General features: G+C 43.2%; 1 protein-coding gene across 6 annotated transcripts in view; it reads right to left on the reverse strand.

Annotated features, from left to right (window-relative positions):
- Positions 1-646: 646 nt before the first annotated feature.
- Positions 647-16,818, reverse strand: part of shroom1 (shroom family member 1) — a 31,340-nt gene continuing 15,168 nt past the window's right edge. For 4 of the 6 annotated variants that reach the window (XM_034206649.1, XM_034206654.1, XM_034206650.1 and 1 more), the window contains exons 2-9: positions 9,257-12,118; positions 9,000-9,177; positions 8,739-8,791; positions 7,450-8,055; positions 6,486-7,082; positions 5,835-5,943; positions 4,986-5,258; positions 647-3,341 (exon numbers count right to left, since the gene is read on the reverse strand). In XM_034206649.1, coding sequence (XP_034062540.1) covers positions 3,093-3,341; positions 4,986-5,258; positions 5,835-5,943; positions 6,486-7,082; positions 7,450-8,055; positions 8,739-8,791; positions 9,000-9,177; positions 9,257-11,904 — 4,713 coding nt within the window. In that variant the 5' untranslated portion in view covers positions 11,905-12,118 and the 3' untranslated portion in view covers positions 647-3,092. Of the gene's footprint in view, positions 3,342-4,985; positions 5,259-5,834; positions 5,944-6,485; positions 7,083-7,449; positions 8,056-8,738; positions 8,792-8,999; positions 9,178-9,256; positions 12,119-12,851; positions 12,873-14,437; positions 15,649-16,818 lie in introns of those variants that run through there. The other 2 variants (XM_034206651.1, XM_034206655.1) reach the window with 2 other exon arrangements.

Below are 16,818 nucleotides of genomic sequence, written 5' to 3' on the forward strand. Positions count from 1 at the left end.
TTGATATGTCTAATGTTTTGTAAGCTAAAGTAGCCTAAATCAATAGTAGTAGTACAATAATATTTATATTCAGTAGTCCTACATTATTTCCTCTTGTTTTCAAGTTGCTGAGACTCCAGTCACACGTTAGCTGAAACTGAATTCAAACAATAATTAGCATTGAATATAAGACCGACTTGGTGCCTTATAGAATTCAATAAAAAAACAAGATTTCCTCCCTTTTCACAAAGCAATCAAGATTTTGAATAGTTTTTCTCCCTATAGATTATGGAGCTCCCCAACAGTGTTTAAACCAGAACAGTCATTCAAAACGGTGTATTATTGCTCCCAGTGCAGAAACAGTAAAGCTCCCTCAGCAGCAGTTTGTTGATGGAGCTGCAGAGGGCAGAGATGAGCTCTGATAGGAAACACCACTCCAGCAAAGCTTCAACTACTGAATGACTACCAACTATGAGAACTAATGTGACAAACTGATACTGAAGAAGAAGCACACAATTTAAACCATTTGTTGCATAAATATGTAATGTAGCCAACATTTGTGTCAATTGTTTGTTAATGTTTACTTTGGATACATGTGTCTGCATCTGTTTTTGACTTAAGTAAAGCTCACTCTGGAGAGGATTAAAGAACTGTGGTACACAAGAGGGAGAGGGAGAGCTTAATTTATTCACAATATAACAAACATCATGGCATTTACAACTCCAAACAGGCACAAAAAACAACTTTAACTATCAACATAAAACAGATGTGAAATAGAGCGGAAATAGTGGATTTAGAAATGCTTGCTGTCGTCCCACCAGCCGGGACTTACTGAAATATTTTCAAAAACAGATGTTTGGATCAATGAGACACGCTTCCAGTATGTGAAAACTAAACAAAACCCATCTGTTCAATAGAGCCTTTTCCTAGACCTTTTATTTGATTTATTACTACCCTTTTATTTATTTTTGTATTGTTTGTTTTTACTGCTTTTTACTCAATTCTACCGTGTTGTGTACTGTTTTATACGGTTCCATGCTCACTGCTTGTAGCACTTCGGGATTTGAACTCAAATATGAAGTGCGTTATAAATTAAACCCATTATTATTAAATATAATCATACTTCAAAAACAGGCCCATTTTCCTGTGAACTCAACAAAACACTGCTTTGATTGAATGACGGGAACAAGTAATGTCACATGTCCGTTAGTAGACACACATAGCAAGAACTGAAATGAGTATTTATCCATGTGCTGCTCCTCTTCTGTGGGAGCTTTTTCCCCCGCAAGCTTTCTTTCTCCTAAATGTGGCATACTTTAGAAATTCCTGAAGGTTGCGGGGAACAACAAGAGTCTTTTCTAACCCTTCAGGACTGCGTCAGCACAAAGGCCAAAACAAACAGACATTTGTTTAGCAAACTGAAACGGACAGGGTCGTAAATCTCTGGAGAAATGTTCCAGGGATGGCGGGGGATGGAGAAACTGCGTATCAAAAGAAACAGAACAATATCTTTAAAGTTAAGAGTTTCTAGGTTGTTTTTTTGACATTTAGAGTTAGGGTGAGTTAATGGTGTTTTATGTGGAGGGGATGCAAATGATGCTCTGCCTTTTGTAGTCATTATATAAATATCATATATAAAACAGTCAACACTGGAAACCTTTTCAGTTCAGCCAACAGGTATGATTTCCTGAGGGATAATAACATTGAATCACTTCCACAAAAGGAGTTTTGTTGAAAACTTAAACGGCAAACACCAATAGGAGTTCTGTCTTTCTCTTCAACAACTACTCACTATAAACATGAAATGAAGACATTCCTGATTTTACACACACGTTGCACACATTCTGAGAACAACAACTTGAGAACAACAGTCACTTTGATGCGTCTAGTTGAAGATTCAGTAAAGAAATGTGGAAACAGATTCTTTAAAGAAAATGGGGGAAAGTCTTTTGATTCAAGAGTGCATTTCCTTTGAGAAGAGTTTACTACATTTAAGTAAACTAAAAGGTAACATATCTAACAGGTGATATGCAGTGGAGCTAGAACATTGAACATTAGTTTAAGACACCTGAAGTGAAGATTGTGGACTTTCCCGTTTGATAAAAACTATTTCAAGTATCACGTGTCACTTCTGTGACAAAGGGACATTGGGAGAAAATACTCAGTGATATAATTCTTGCTGACTCATAATCTGATTAAAGAGGTTTAGCACCTCCTTAGGAGAAACTGTTTAAGCGTGAAATCATTGAGGCTTAATAACATTATGTATGAAATTAGCTGGAAAAGAATTTGTACAAAATCCTTAATGTTGCATGGTGTGCTCATGTACCTTTTTTATAAAAAATATGTCGACATTCCTATTGAAAATGTATGACGAAACAACGACAAAAACAGGGATATTGTTTAAATGGATGGGGTAAGGCTTTCATTGAAATTACTTGAATCTGATTTTAAGAAATGTGCATTTATGTATCATTACAAAGTGCTTTTTTTTTCATTCACCCTTTTTGGTTTTTAGTGCCTTAATTTGAAAACACATTCAAAAATAAGAATATTTACAAAAACATAACGATTAAATCTACTACAGCTATTGTACATCTTGCTGACATGATACAGCACAGCGCCCCCTCTCAGGCTACACTTTCACTGAAGCCTTCACACAGGTCCAAATACAATCTTAAAGCTTATAATAGGTTTCCACAGGTGCAGATACAGGGCTGTAGCACTACCATCTCATTGAAAAAGTGGAGGACAGTCGCTAACAGGGGACGCAAAGTTTCCACCACACAGCAGCTCTAATGGAAAACGATCCACAGCAACATCAAGGCACACAGAAAAAAAACCAGCTCAGTGTTTTAAGTTAATGGAAAGATGTGCGACACATTGAGAAAAGTCTTCAGGTGCACAGATTTTTGCATCTGATGTGCAGCCTCGGGAGTAGCATGAGAGGAGAGCAGCGGGAGGCATGATGCGTTTGTCAACGTTTTCAATGATACATTAGGAAGTCATGACAGGGTTGGGAAAAAGACAGCCACCTCTCTACATGTCTTCTTAAACAAGCTACTACTTTAAGGCAAGTGAAGGAGGAATCTGTGCTTGTGTTGCTCCTCTCTTCACAGGCTGTTGGAGAGCGCCTCCAGCTGCTCCTCTCCCAGCCTCTGCTTCTCCTCCAGGTCCTTCTGCCGGATGAGCAGCGAGGCCTTGGTCTGCACGAAGCGCCGATAGTCCTGCAGCTGCTCGGCGGACAGCTGACGCCCCAGGAAGGTGGAGACCAGGTTCTCCCTGCGGTCCAGGTTATCCTTCAGATCTTTGGCGTCCTCCCTCTGTTTGCACAGCAGACGGTGGCGGCTGTCCAGAGATTGCTGAGTGCAGACACAGAGGATAAAGAACATGAAATATACCTGCTAATGTTCCCTCTCCATCTCACATGATATTGCTGGGGACAAAGGAATGTGTTAGGTCTGTTATTGAAATGTTATTATGGTGTTGAAATTGTGCCTTGCTCATGCTCCTAGTATTAAATGGGTAAGTAAATATTCTGCTGAGAACTCAGAATTGGAGAGCAATGCTGATAAGGCATTTGAACATGTCCAAGTATTATATTTGGGATTTTCTTGTTTTATTTGAAAGGTAATAATGGTGTTTGATGTAATAGAGAGCTGTGAAAGCGTTATGGTTCCACCACAGGGCAGGAGGTGCAGTGTTTCCTTATGTCAACAGAGGGCAGGGTAGGTACAAATGTCATCGAAACCGGACTGCAGTTTCGGTGAGTCAGTGTAAATACCAGTGTTGCTGATAACAGCAAGAAAACCAATGACCCTCTAACAAGCTCCCTGTTTGCAGCACATTCAGCTGGGCTGTATACAGATGGACAAACCGACAAAGAGCCCTTTCACGGATACATCTAGAAATCGAATGCATCCATGCTAACATAAATTGATGCTGTAAATACCAGCATAATGAAACAGGAAAACAGAGCATGGTACAGAGCTTAAGTCTGATCGTGTGAAACAACAAGTTATTTGAATTTAAATGTTCTAGTAAAAACTATTAATTGTAGCTACCTCAGATGCAGCATGACATGACGGAATTTAAGTAATTGTTTCTCAATATATCAAATCAAAAAGTGCACTAGATGAAATTAATTCTTCAAATGTCTATTTAAACGTTGGGGTCAAATCAAGATAAGCTAAAAAGGCAATTAGTCATAGATAACATTTTTTGAATTCCACACGGTGAGAAACCTTGACTCCATTAAAGTCGCCCTTAACTTCCCAAGTGGCATGTGTTTGCTGTTCTAAAGTAAACAGCACGAGAGGAAAGCCGAGGGCATGGGAGCAGCCGCGCACTTCCAACACTCGCAGTCGTCTTTTCTTTCCGGCAGAGGCTCTAAATGAGCTGCAGTAAATCACAAAAACGGTGAGGTTGCATTACATAAACACTACCTGAATGTATGCTTTTACTTAACTGTATTAGTGTGTATCTGTTTATCAGTAGATTGATTTATCACATCTGGTTTAACGGATTGAATTTAGATTAATTCCCAATATGGGAACTATATAAAGACACAAATAAACTAAACTTTTGATTAGATTTATACAATTTTGAAGGGAGATTTAAACACTGATTATTCAGCTTCATGCTTTTTTTTTACATGTGTGATGTGAATAATTACAGTGGTATATGCATTTGAGAATTGGATGCTACAGAATCCACTCAAAACACTTTTTATTTTAGGATTATGTCTATGTGAGTGCTGTATTTTTCTCTGTAGCTTCAGAAAGCTTGGAGTTGGGAGGGTAATTGAAGGCCCCACCAAGGAGTTTTCAAAAACATTCCCTGCTGGCAGGAGTATTACCATCAGACAATTATGCAACTACAAATTACATTAAGCAATAAATTATAGAAGATAAGAGGACTCTTGGAAGGAAAATCCTCTTGAGACAGACCCTGAAAACCCTCATTTATCAACCCCAAGGCCTCCATATGAAGTTCTGGTTCCTCACCATCTCTTCAGCGTCTGTGTGTTGGTCCACGGTGCTGAGGGCGTTCTGCACCCTGGCCAGCCGGGCGGAGAGGCACAACAGCAGGCTCACCACCCTCTCCAGGTCTCCTATGAACAGGTTGTACCTCTCCAGCTCCACGGGCACACAGCGCTCGCGGACCAGCACCTCCAGGACCCCCCCGTGGGCCACGTTCTCCTGGATCTCTGCCTGCAAGACCCCGCGAGTCTCCTCCAGTGAGTGAAGGCGCTCATCGATAATGGACGCTAAGAGACGCTGATAATTCAAGCAGACAAGAGGAGATGTGTGAGAAATTGTAGGCAATGGTGCTACAGGGTAAATACAATATGTGTATAAATAATACTTTGAAACTTGAAAAGAAAATGTATTTCATATTTGCAGTGAAAAATAAATAAAGGGGAAATGTATCAAGAGTGAATGTGGGAGGCATTCAGGAAGAGGGGGAAGGCTATTTGCAAAGCCAAACATTATGCAAGTAGGAGATACTGATAAGAGGCAGACAGTATATCATGTGATAAGAGACACACAACTATCTCAGTCTGAAATGAATCCACTTAAGGCCAAATATCATCCAGATGGTATCATTATGAAATCCAGAGCTCGTTTTTTAAAAAGAAAATCAGAAGAAGACCTCAAAGTTTGTGGTTAAACTTCAATTTTACTCTGCGGTCCTATCGGCTTTCTTGTCATTTAAATGTACAAAGCTGTGACATTCTTAGAGACATATGGTTTATGGTAAAATATGTAATAGTTTAAAAGTATTGAAATGTACACTTAACTTCTGTTGTGAAGTACTTTTGACAATAACCATACACATGACTGAATAATCACCTTTCTCTCAGTGATGTCAGCTTTGCTCTGCAGGTCTGTACTCGGAGGTTTAGGGCTGTCAGGAGCAGACGGAGCAGGAGATGGTTCAGCCTGTTCCACTGTGTCAGGACTGGAAAAAGACAAATGTTTTTAGGTCAAGCTAGTTTTCCTGCACCATATCAATGTGCCACATACAACATCTTCAAATACTTTAATTTATATATGAGAGAAATCTGAAATGCAGCCGCACATTCCCCATGTATCTGAAGAGAGTGCTTACACAGTGAGGTCATGTACCGCGGAAAGCAGATGGCCAGGTGTGTCTGTGCGTGTGTGGCAGCAATAGATAACACGGGAACCAGTATCAAGTTACACGGAGAAACATTAAACTAGGAATTCTAATTAACTCTGCACTCTAAACACCACATCAACACTAAACTTGTTTTATATTATTACTATTTGTTTCCATGTACACAGCTTGTCACAAGGTTAAGTCGGGTGAACTTATTTCCCTCATTTTCATTATTTCAGAGCACATCTCAGGAGTGTTCCGTCTCCACTAAGGCAAGAAAAGCCTCCCAAAAGTGTAAACAAGTTTATATTATTGATCTGTTCCAGAGGTGGGTTTAAACTTTAAGTGCTGTGCTCTAGGTCTAGGACATTAACGTTTACCTTTCTGCAACTCCTTTCTGCTCCTGCTTCTTCTTGTAGTGTTCCTCCATCAGCAGCGTGTCCTCTGACAGCAGCTGCTCCATCAGCATCAGTGCCGTCTTACGATTGGTCAGTGGGTAGAAAACTCTGGCCAGCGATTGGTCAACCTTGACTGCCGCTTCTACTAGCCCCTCCCACTTTGGTCTTTCAGCAGGCCTCTCCAGGCTCTCTGTCTCTCCCTCTTGAGTCCCCCTCTCCTCCGTCGCTTGGTTTTCTCCAGACTTCTCATCTTCCGGTTCTGGATGTTCCTCCTCCTCCACCTGCTGACTGATGTCTGTGTCAGAGATGGAGGTGCAGGCAGACACAGAGGTTTCGCTTGTCTGTGTCGGAGGGGCGGGGCTGGTGGACTCGTCGTCAAAAACGTTGTCTGTCAGCGCCGAAGACTGAACTTCCTCTTTGATCTCCTCTTCTGCGGGGAGAATCCACAGCGATGGATCGGTGGTGACACCGCAGCTCAGAGACACTTCCTGGTTTGACTCGAGTTGGAGGGAAATGTTGCTTTCTTCATCCACCGACTGCTCTCTCTCTGATCCAGATGCAGAAGGAGAAGTCTTGACTCTAATGAAACATAAACACATCATGGTTAACAATCACACCTGTTGAAAAAGAAATGTAGGTGCAGAAAAACAGTGTTGATATGTAAAGGGGAACGGCTTCACAAGTTTATTATTGACTACATTTCAAATTATACTTGAATCCAACAAAGACCCAAGTAGAAAAAGTAGTCAATAATAAACTGTTGTGTAGTGGGCAAGGTTATCCGTTTTCTGAAGAAAAAATGTGTTTGTCTACAAAGCTGAAGGGATATATATTCCAATGAGCACTATGCAAGGAATGTTTTGGAAGTTGTGGAAGAAAGCGGGCCCTTGTCAAACAATTTGACAGACGAAAAAAGATGTTGCATTGACAAAGAGTGTAATCTTACCTGGAGCTGGGCCTGTTTTCACAGGGAAGCTTTGTCTGGGTGGGAGTGGACGAGGTGGATTTGATTTCTCTCTCACTGGTCTCTGGACATCTGGGGGAAGGTGGGTCAGGTGGAGTCTCACTGGGCGGTCTGCTGGACCTGACCTCATCTGTAACCGGGCCGTGAGAACCAGGAGATCCAGAGGGAGTCCTGCAGGAGGCCGGGGAGGAGGATCTACTAGCTGAGGCGCTCTCCTCTGTTTCAGAGCTCTGCCTTGACACAGACTTTATGTGGGCTTGGTTTTGTGTCTGTCCCTGACCAACGATCGCCGTTTCCTTTTGCCCTGTTACATTGTGTTTCATTCCCCCTCGGACCAGCCCCTGGGTTTCTCTGACTTCAGCAAAGAATGAAACGCTCCTCTTGTCTTTGACGGGTCCTCCAGGTTCAGTCGGATCCCTCCAAAGTTGATCTAACTGCTCAGAACTTTTACTCATGGCCGATGGTCTTGGTAACTTTGATGCCCCGAGCTCTTCCATGGACTTCCCCCTCTGTGCGACCACACGGACGCGCTGCTGGCCCTCAGGGGCCGGCTTCAATGAGGAGTCCTCACTGGCATGCATCTGAGGACTGACAGAGACAATCAATGTTAAAATGTTTAACACAAGCCATCAATTTAAACAAAGTTTGATAACTTAGAGTTTTCAATTAAAACAAAAACTACTAAACCACAACCTGTAGCCATCACATCTTCGTATCGTGTTTTTCTTTTTTTATATCTCTCACGGAATAATTCTTTATCTATTTATCTAATACTCATCCTGCAACAAACTTTGAGTTTTACGTGTTTGCAGACGGGCTAATTGTACAAAATGTTTATGTGAAAGATGTAAAAGATATCACTTTGCTGTAACCCTAATGTAGAAATGTCTCAAGTTTTTGGACTCTTTATTCATCATGGAGGTATGCAGACATTTCTTTTTAAGTAAGGTAAGGTATGATCATTTAAGGACAAATAAAAATACATCATAAAAAGGCTCTGTATTTTTACATTTTAAAGACTGGCAACTAACAATTTCATATTTTGAAATATGTCAACTCATTGGAAAAGCTTGAGTCAATGATTCTTCTTTTACAACCCATGCATAACCTCTGGAGAGGAATGCTGTCTAGCTGGACCAGGTGGGTGTTGACTTTCCAGTGTCCCAGGGACTTAAGAGAAGATTTATTGTCTGTGCACACTCACTGACCTATTACTCTCGTGACCTAAACCTATACAAATGTACCAATTTGTCTGCGTTGCTGGTGCATACCTGGGGGTTTCCATAGCATTAACTGGTAATGGATCCTCTTCATGATCGAGTGCCTGCAAACCCAGAAAAAAAGTCAAAACACGTGAATTACACTTTAATCTGTCCAGTTAAATCCTTCTAAAGGCAATTGTAAAGTATACAAAATGAGTGTGAAATAGTACAGCAAAGGCCACACAGGGGTAAGTTAACATGAAAGCTTGTCAAACACTAACTTTATTAAAAAAATATGCATTTTAAGTGTCTCAATCTGTACAGACATACCTGTGGTGTGGATGTGGATCTGTTCCTTAAAAAACATGGTGGTTCTGGTTGGTCCAAGAGACTCTCCACTGAGGCGGACTTCCCCTGAGATGGGCCTTGGCTCTCCCTCCATCTGGGTTGATTGGACTGACCCACATATTGGCCTGAACAAGACTGTGCCGAGAAGAACTGGGCGTACCTGAATTGGGATAATTTGTATTAAATGATTTAATCTTTATGACAACAAAAAGCATCACACAAGACCTGCTTTTTCATACCTGATAGAGCTGGCAGAGGAGTCCAGGATGCGGCCTGCAGAGTGGGGTCTGTTGGGTTTATTCTTGGTGTTTTTGCCTTCATTATTTCCTGATAGAGGCCTGGGACCCCAGTCGAAGGGTTTCTCCCCCAGAGAGTGCCTCTGTCTGGGTGGAGATGGTAACTGAGGAGCCGGCTGCTGTGGCTCGGGCACTTTCTGGCCCGTTTTACGCACCATGTACTCCACCAGCGCCTTGTGTTGCATGTGTTTCAAGTTGGATTTTGTAGCGCTAGAAGCTGAGAGGGCTCTACCTCTCGTCTCAAACATCTTCCTCCGTGCTGCAACCAGTCCCTGTTCCCCTTGCTGCGCAGGTTCCTCTTCCTCGCATTCGACTGCAAACAGGCTTTCAGTGTCGTTGCCAAAGGAGCGGCATGCAGAGTGGACGGGGGCTCCACCGAGCTGGTTGAGTTTCTCTGGTTCAGAGTAGCACATCTTTTTCTGCTCTTGAGTCAATCGCTTCCTGCCTCTGATGCGTGCTACCTGGGGCTGGGCCACATTCGCTGGCCTCCCGTTTACCTCTTCAGCCTCTTTGTCCCTCTCCTCCTGACTCTCCCTGACTTCGTCTTTGATGCTCTCCCTCTCGGTCTCCTCAGAGGCCACAGAGGGAGTGAGTGTATCTGTGGAGGTCTCAGAGTCCTGTGATGAGGAGAAAGCGTGGATAACTGTAGGCCTCAGCTCAGGTTTTGGCCTGGTACGGTGCGGCCATGACAGCTGCAGGTCCCTCCTTTTAAATGACGTCTCCCTCAGGACTTTCGACTGGGCATCCTTCAGCTTCTCTTTGTAGTACTTTTTAAAGGAGTCGTCCAGCGTGTTACAGGCAACTTCCTCTCTATCGTTCTTGCTCGTGTCACTTTTTAGTAGTCTCTCCTTCTCGCTACCAACCACGTCTCCATGACCTGTTTTGTTTAGAATTGCTTCGTTGCCTTTTGTACTGAAATCAGCATCCTTTTTAGGCTGTGACGCCGCCCTGCTGGCTCCGGTGAGGTGGTACAGTAGCGGGGTTGTTTCTTTGTTTATCCTCTCGCTGGCTACATCTCCCAAGGGCTGCCGTTTCCCTCTTTTTGCTTGCTCCTCTCTCTTGTGGGGGTTAGGCTGTTCATTGCTTATGAGTGGGGTCACCTCCTTTGTTGGTTTGGTTGAATGTGGTGGGCAGTTTCTTTCAGGTCCACAGTAGAATATAGGGTTGTTGGCAGTGTGGCGGCTAATATCCCGACTCTGGATCATGTCGATTTCTTCTAAGGTGTCGAAGCTTCTCGAGGACCGCATTGAAATGAGGGATAGTCTGTGATTCTCCTGATCCTGGCTTCTGGAGGAAAGGTCCTGGCTCTGAGAAGTTAAAGCCTCTCTCGCATCACTGAAAGAGGTCTCATCTTGGAGAGATCTAAACAAATTATCCATTGTGCTGTGGCATCTTCCTTTTTCTCTTAGCACCACAGTGGAGCTCTCACTTCCAGTCTCAGACCCACACACAGATGCAGAGTGTGTCCTCATTCCAGATTCAGACAGCTTACACAGTCCTGTGACAAAATAGAATTGACCCTTATGCTGGATGCTGCTGTTGATGAAACCCTGACCAGCATTCCAGGGGCTGGCAGCTCGAGCTGGCTCTGAACCAAGCCAATCATGCGCCGAGTGCGCCCTTTTGCGCTTACTCTCCAAATGGCCACTGTTTCCACTGGGCTTGTTGTTATGGTCTTCATTAAACACACCACTGCTTGAAGGCAGTCTGGGTTTCAGGTGCTCAGGCTGGCTTATGGAGTTTATTGACTTGTCCTGCTCCGCTGCTTTGTTATCAGTGATGGAAAGGTATTCTGGGTTCAACGGCGCCCTCGTTTGATCGTGAGGCTGGGGATGGGGGCGGTATGTTGGCGGCTGCTGGGCCTGTGGCAGTTCCTGTTGAGAGCCCCTCCACACTGAGAAAACTGGGTCCGAACTGAAGCTTGCTTTGCCTGTATCTTGGTTAGCCGTCTCAGGTTTTGGAGCATTTTGACCATGGGGCTGTGGATGGAGTCGACTGAAGGGTCTGGGCTGTTGTTGAGGCGGCTGGGGTTTAAATTCAGTACCTTGATTGTGGACTCGGCTGTTTTCCAAGTTTTTTGTGGCTATAAAACTATCCATTCGTGCTGGAACAGGAGGAGGACGGACAGTAGGGTGGGAATGAGCCCCCATAGGCACCTCTTTTTTAGAGAGCGCTTTGTTGTTGATGTGCAAACTGTTGTTGCCATTCTGGTGGTTTACATTGGTGTTGGTATTGTTACGATATTGCTGAGAGATAGCTTCCACAGAGCGATAGAGTTGGTCCATGGTCTTTGAGTCGGACTGAAGAACCTGGGTGGGATGGTATATGGACTTCACGTACTTAAGATCAGCATAGTGGCTGAAGGAGCTGGACTGTATGTCGTCTGGGAGAAAGGGGGAGGGGTAGTCTGGGGCAGTGGACCCCCCAGAGAAGGAGCTGTAGGCAGAGTCTCCTTTGCCGTGCTGATGGTGGACTAGATGGTCGGCGATGCTGCTGTTGGACTTGGCGGGGGAGAGCCGGCTGACGGGCAGGCTCAGAGGATGGAGGTCCACGTTGCTCATTCTCTCAAAGTGGAAGTTGTAGGAATCCATGGAGGACTGGGGCGGATGACAGGAAGGGAAGGGCGGGGTTTGTGGTATACAAGTTTGTGCACTGATGCATGTGTCTTCCTTGTGGGTGAAACTTGGGAATATACCGCCAACACATTTGCACCAGGTTGTCCGTCACGCTTGTCGCTAATTAGGTCATTTTCCTGCCTTCTTTTTGTTTATTCTTGGCCTCTTGAAACGGTCTGCTCAGTAGCTCCTGGGGGGAAAAACACAAAAACAGCACACACTAGTTATCACCATGAATCTTGACTCAGGACACACACTACAGTCTTACATCTGAGGAAAATGACTGCTTAAGATGAAAATTAAAAAGACAAAATTCTTGTTCAAACAGCATTTGAAAAACAATAGATTGACCAACACTCAGTATATCACATGGCTCTGTGTGGTCATCACAAAGATCCCAATGCGTAGCTGTTACGACTGCAAACATGAATGTTTGTGTGAGATTGTCAACTTGGCATGTCCACTAGGTAAATGGCACACCCAACCACACCCCAACAAGAAAGACCTTATCTTAGATAGATAACTGAAATGAAATCAACTAACCCGCAACAATTGCAAAATGTTGCATGGTGCCTAAAACATATTAAGATGCCAGAAAACAAAACCTGGCAGCATCAAAGAAGAAACTTATCGCTTAATAATTATTAATATATGTCACGTAATTGCTTAAGCTTTTAAATGAGGAACATTTTTATTATAATATTTTTGTCCATCAATTGTTGGATACCAGTCAATTTACTGGTACTTTTATTTTCCACCCAAATTTTCTTGTTCTTTTTTAATTCAAAGGAAGAAAGTTAGGGCTATAGAGTGAACAATCACATTTTCCATGATGACATTTTGTGTACAAGACGTAGCCTACAGTAAAAGGTATTTTGTATGTTTCACAGCAGGTTGATTGGTAGGTCAGTACAGTTAACCACCTGTTGAAGGAGCCTGTCTTCATGTTGCATGCACACGGCCTCTAATTAGGGATCCTTGAGGTTGGCAGTGCACGTTACAGCACACACATGACAAAAATGTCAGGAATTCCATATGGAGCTACAGAAATCCGGGAGGATTAGTCATGTGATGGATGTATGATGCCTTGTTATACAGCGCTGCAAACCATAAAGGCTCTCTACATTCTTTTTTTTAGCGAGAGAAGCATTTAGCAGCCTAACATGTAATGATTTGGGCATGATTCAACTTTCAATGAACTACACAAGAACAGTGACTGAGACGATAAGGAAACATTTATTGTTATTCTGTTCTAGACGCTGTAGAGTCTTACAGATTGAAGGGTAGACAATGTATTTCCAACTGAGACACAGTGAAGCTTGATCAATAATCTTTTGGTCTTTCAAAATGAGTCTGCTGCAGCATTCAGATTATTTGAATGAACCAATTAACTTGACAATAGTGGGTTTTACTTTAAACTCTAGTAACATTTCCCAAGTTTCCTTATAACACTCTAAAACATTAAAAGTGCAGAGGATGTTATAACTTATAGGGCTACCATCCTGTAACAAAGAAACCGGTTGCCATTATCAGCTATCCAAAGAAACATCTTAAATACAAACCACAGCCCCTTCAAGTTCATTCTAGTTAATAATAGGTTTAGGTTTTACGGAGGACTCTAATGACAGAGTAAAGGCTCGTCTTTTCCATGACCTGCATGCCTTTCCATGACTTTGTCCTCAAGATGAGGCTGCATACCTGTCACGCATACACAAAGGTTGATGTTGCCAATAAAACAAAGACAAGCCAACCAGCTAATCAACTCTGACACTGCAGAATAAAAGTTTGGCCTCACCATTGTTGGAAGTGCAGCAAATGTTGCGTATCAAACCAAAAAGTCCTGTCGAGACTGATCTCTTGGAAACTTAGAATGACAACTGAAACCTCTTTTATAATCAGTATGGCCATGTTTGTTGCCTGAGCATAAATCCCAGAATTAAAGATGATCCTAGGAGGTGGTCGTTTTGCATACTCACAAAACCCACCTCCCCAGAGCCTTTCATACTACAGTATTAAGGGGGATTCCATGTGCTTATGAAGGGCCTTCTGATCTGTGGTGTGTTTCTGTGTGTGTGTGTGTGTGTGTGTGTGTGTGTGTGTGTGTGTGTGTGTGTGTGTGTGTGTGTGTGTGTGTGTGTGTGTGTGTGTGTGGTTTCCAGCCCTCCTCTTCCTTCTGAGAACACAGAGAGAGAGGCTCCCAACCAGGGGAGCGCTCAAGTGGAAGTGATGGAGGGGACAGGCAGTGACAAAATGTACAGAGAAGAGAGAGGGAGGGAGGGTGAGGCAGAGGGTGACCGGCCCAGACAAATACCCTCACACGCAAACCACAACAACAAGAGACAAGAGAAGTGAACAATGACAGCAGGAAAGCTGAATCAAGTTGGAAGGCAGGATCAGCAGCAAGGCAGGCAGCGAGCCACACAGAGATCAACTACTTGCAGGCTGGTATGAATGAAAGTTTGTCAAGTTAAGAGAGCGATGTTAGCAAGAAAGAAATAGAAAAACTCACCACAACTTTGAGTCTAAGTTGAAGAAAAAGTTCCCACTTAAATTAGGATTTCCTAAATGATTTCCGTCCTGGCTTCTCTTTCAGAAAAATCTTTCTTCCTTTCAAAATAGGGACCAGACCAAGTTACCAGGAGAGCTAGATATTAGAGGGAAGACTTCTAGCGAGTCCCTTCTCCCCCCACAGAGACCCGAGTCTGCATAGCGGGAGCCTCTGATTGGCCAGCCGATGACGTCTGGCTCTCCGTTTGCACAATGAGCGCAGCGGAGGGAATATTTCACTGCCGCAGATAGCTGCTAGTGCTGCCGGCCGCCTGAACAACAGAGAGAGAGATGAGGAGCAAAAAAGAAAAAAGGGGGCCTCGCATTCCTGGCTGGCTTCAAAGACGGAGCAGAGGCCGGGCGCCATTCATTCCCAAGGCCCTGAGCTCGGCACATGGAGACTAGCCAAGGCAGGAGGGAGGACGGAGGATAGGAGGGGGTAGTGGTGGTGGGTGGATGGGTGACCTCCCAACCTCCACCCCAAAAAGAAAAACTGTCACAAAGACTAACTCTCCCCCACCATCGTGCTCAATTTCTCTTATTCCCAACATCTATTAGTCTTCCAGGTTTGTCCTATTCTTCGAAACCCTTGTTAATGACCGTTATAAAGAAGCTACACAGCTAAACAATAACCATGAGTCTACTCTAATCACTTCTGCAGTGATAATAAAAAGGTCATCATTACGGTAATTACCCGTAGAAACGTTTTGTTTAATTATCATACCAGTGGTGGTGTATTTTTTTTTTACAGATCTGTCTTGTAAGGGGTCGAACAGGTTCTCCATGGCACCCTAAGCTTTAAAAACTCCCGTCTGAGAAAGACCTTATTTGCACTCTTGTTTTCTACGGTAGCTGGCAATGCTTGTGCCCACTCAGCTATGCAGAGTTAGCACAGTGTCAGACAAAGTAGTGCGTCAATGTTTTGTGATTGGTTAACGCTGAACTGGCTGACTCAATCTGACGACAAAATAACGTTTATTAGAACTGAGAAGGAGAGATTCATTTTAATAATATAAAAAATGTGAACTGCATTCAACCTGAGCCCTATTTCTTTGTATTATATCTTTTGAAGCTTGATACCTCATTGGAAATTGTGAGAGAGAACTGGCTATCAGCTTTAAAATAATGACGCTTATCAAGTCCCTTTCCAAATGTGATAAGAAGAGAGCTCCATGAAAGGGGTCAACTTTAAAATAGAAACAGAGATAAGCTCATGCCAGTTTTTGCCTTCAACTGAGCTAAGTACTATATCTTGGTGGAGCGAGAGAAAAGTATTCCTTAAGACCTGTAAGAATTTAAAGACCATATTTAAAAACAATCCAAGGAGGTCAGGAAAGGTGTCAGGCAAGGGCACATTTTTGCAAAGATTGGATTTATAAAACCTATGAATGTGAGAGAGAACACGTGGAGGCTGATGGAGAGAGGGAGGAATGAGGGATGGAGGGGGGGGGTGCGAAATTCTTTCAGAGCTTTTTGTCTTTCAATGGTGATTATGTGTTCCAGTGTGACCTTCACCATGCAGCCACGAGACTGGACCACCAGGCAATATGGCAGAAATAATACATTGAAGAGATTGAGAATGTAGATACAGGAAGTACAGGGTGATAAGGAAATGCAGCAGGACCCCAAGAATGCAAGGTGCAATAAGAAGTGGGGAAGGCACAAAGGAAGAAACAAGCAGGAAATGTGGGGACTATAGGGGCTGATGCCCCTGGTAGCCAGCCAACCGACTAGCAAGCCAAAAACAATAAGTATGTTAGCCCCTAGGCCATGCTATGTCTGCTGATGAAGAAGATGATGATGGGTTGGTGGACCTCTGAGCTAAATGGATTTGTCCTCAAAATACTGAAGTTAGCACTGTCTCAACCAACAGAAACAACTAACTTTTTGTATTGCTGAACATACTCCAATAAAGTGTCTATAGGAAATGGTAAAATACCTTCAGAAGGCATTTTTTCGGGTTAGATAAGTTGGACACATTGCCATGTTTAAATGTACCCAGAATTGATTGTGAATTAGTCTTCGGTAAGATTCAAGAACTATACAGAACAACAAACTATGCTTTGCAACAGACGATTTTGTCTGAAGTTGGAGTCTCAGTCTTAGTAGTCAAGTCTTTTATACTTTTGGACTTTTGACTGGACCCTAAAATATGTTTGGGCCAGATTAGCCTTTGGAGATTGACAGTGTCGAGAGGGGGAGATACAGGAGATGATAGGTGAGGACCGAAGGCCGTATTCAAGCAGTATTCAAACTTGAGTACATGATGCTCAGGGACCAGTTTCCTGGTTACTTTAAAAAAAGAATGTACTAGAGGTAAGAAAACATGAAACGAGAGTAGAA

The sequence above is a fragment of the Gymnodraco acuticeps genome, unplaced genomic scaffold (assembly GCF_902827175.1).
Source record: "Gymnodraco acuticeps unplaced genomic scaffold, fGymAcu1.1, whole genome shotgun sequence".
NCBI lineage: Eukaryota > Metazoa > Chordata > Actinopteri > Perciformes > Bathydraconidae > Gymnodraco > Gymnodraco acuticeps.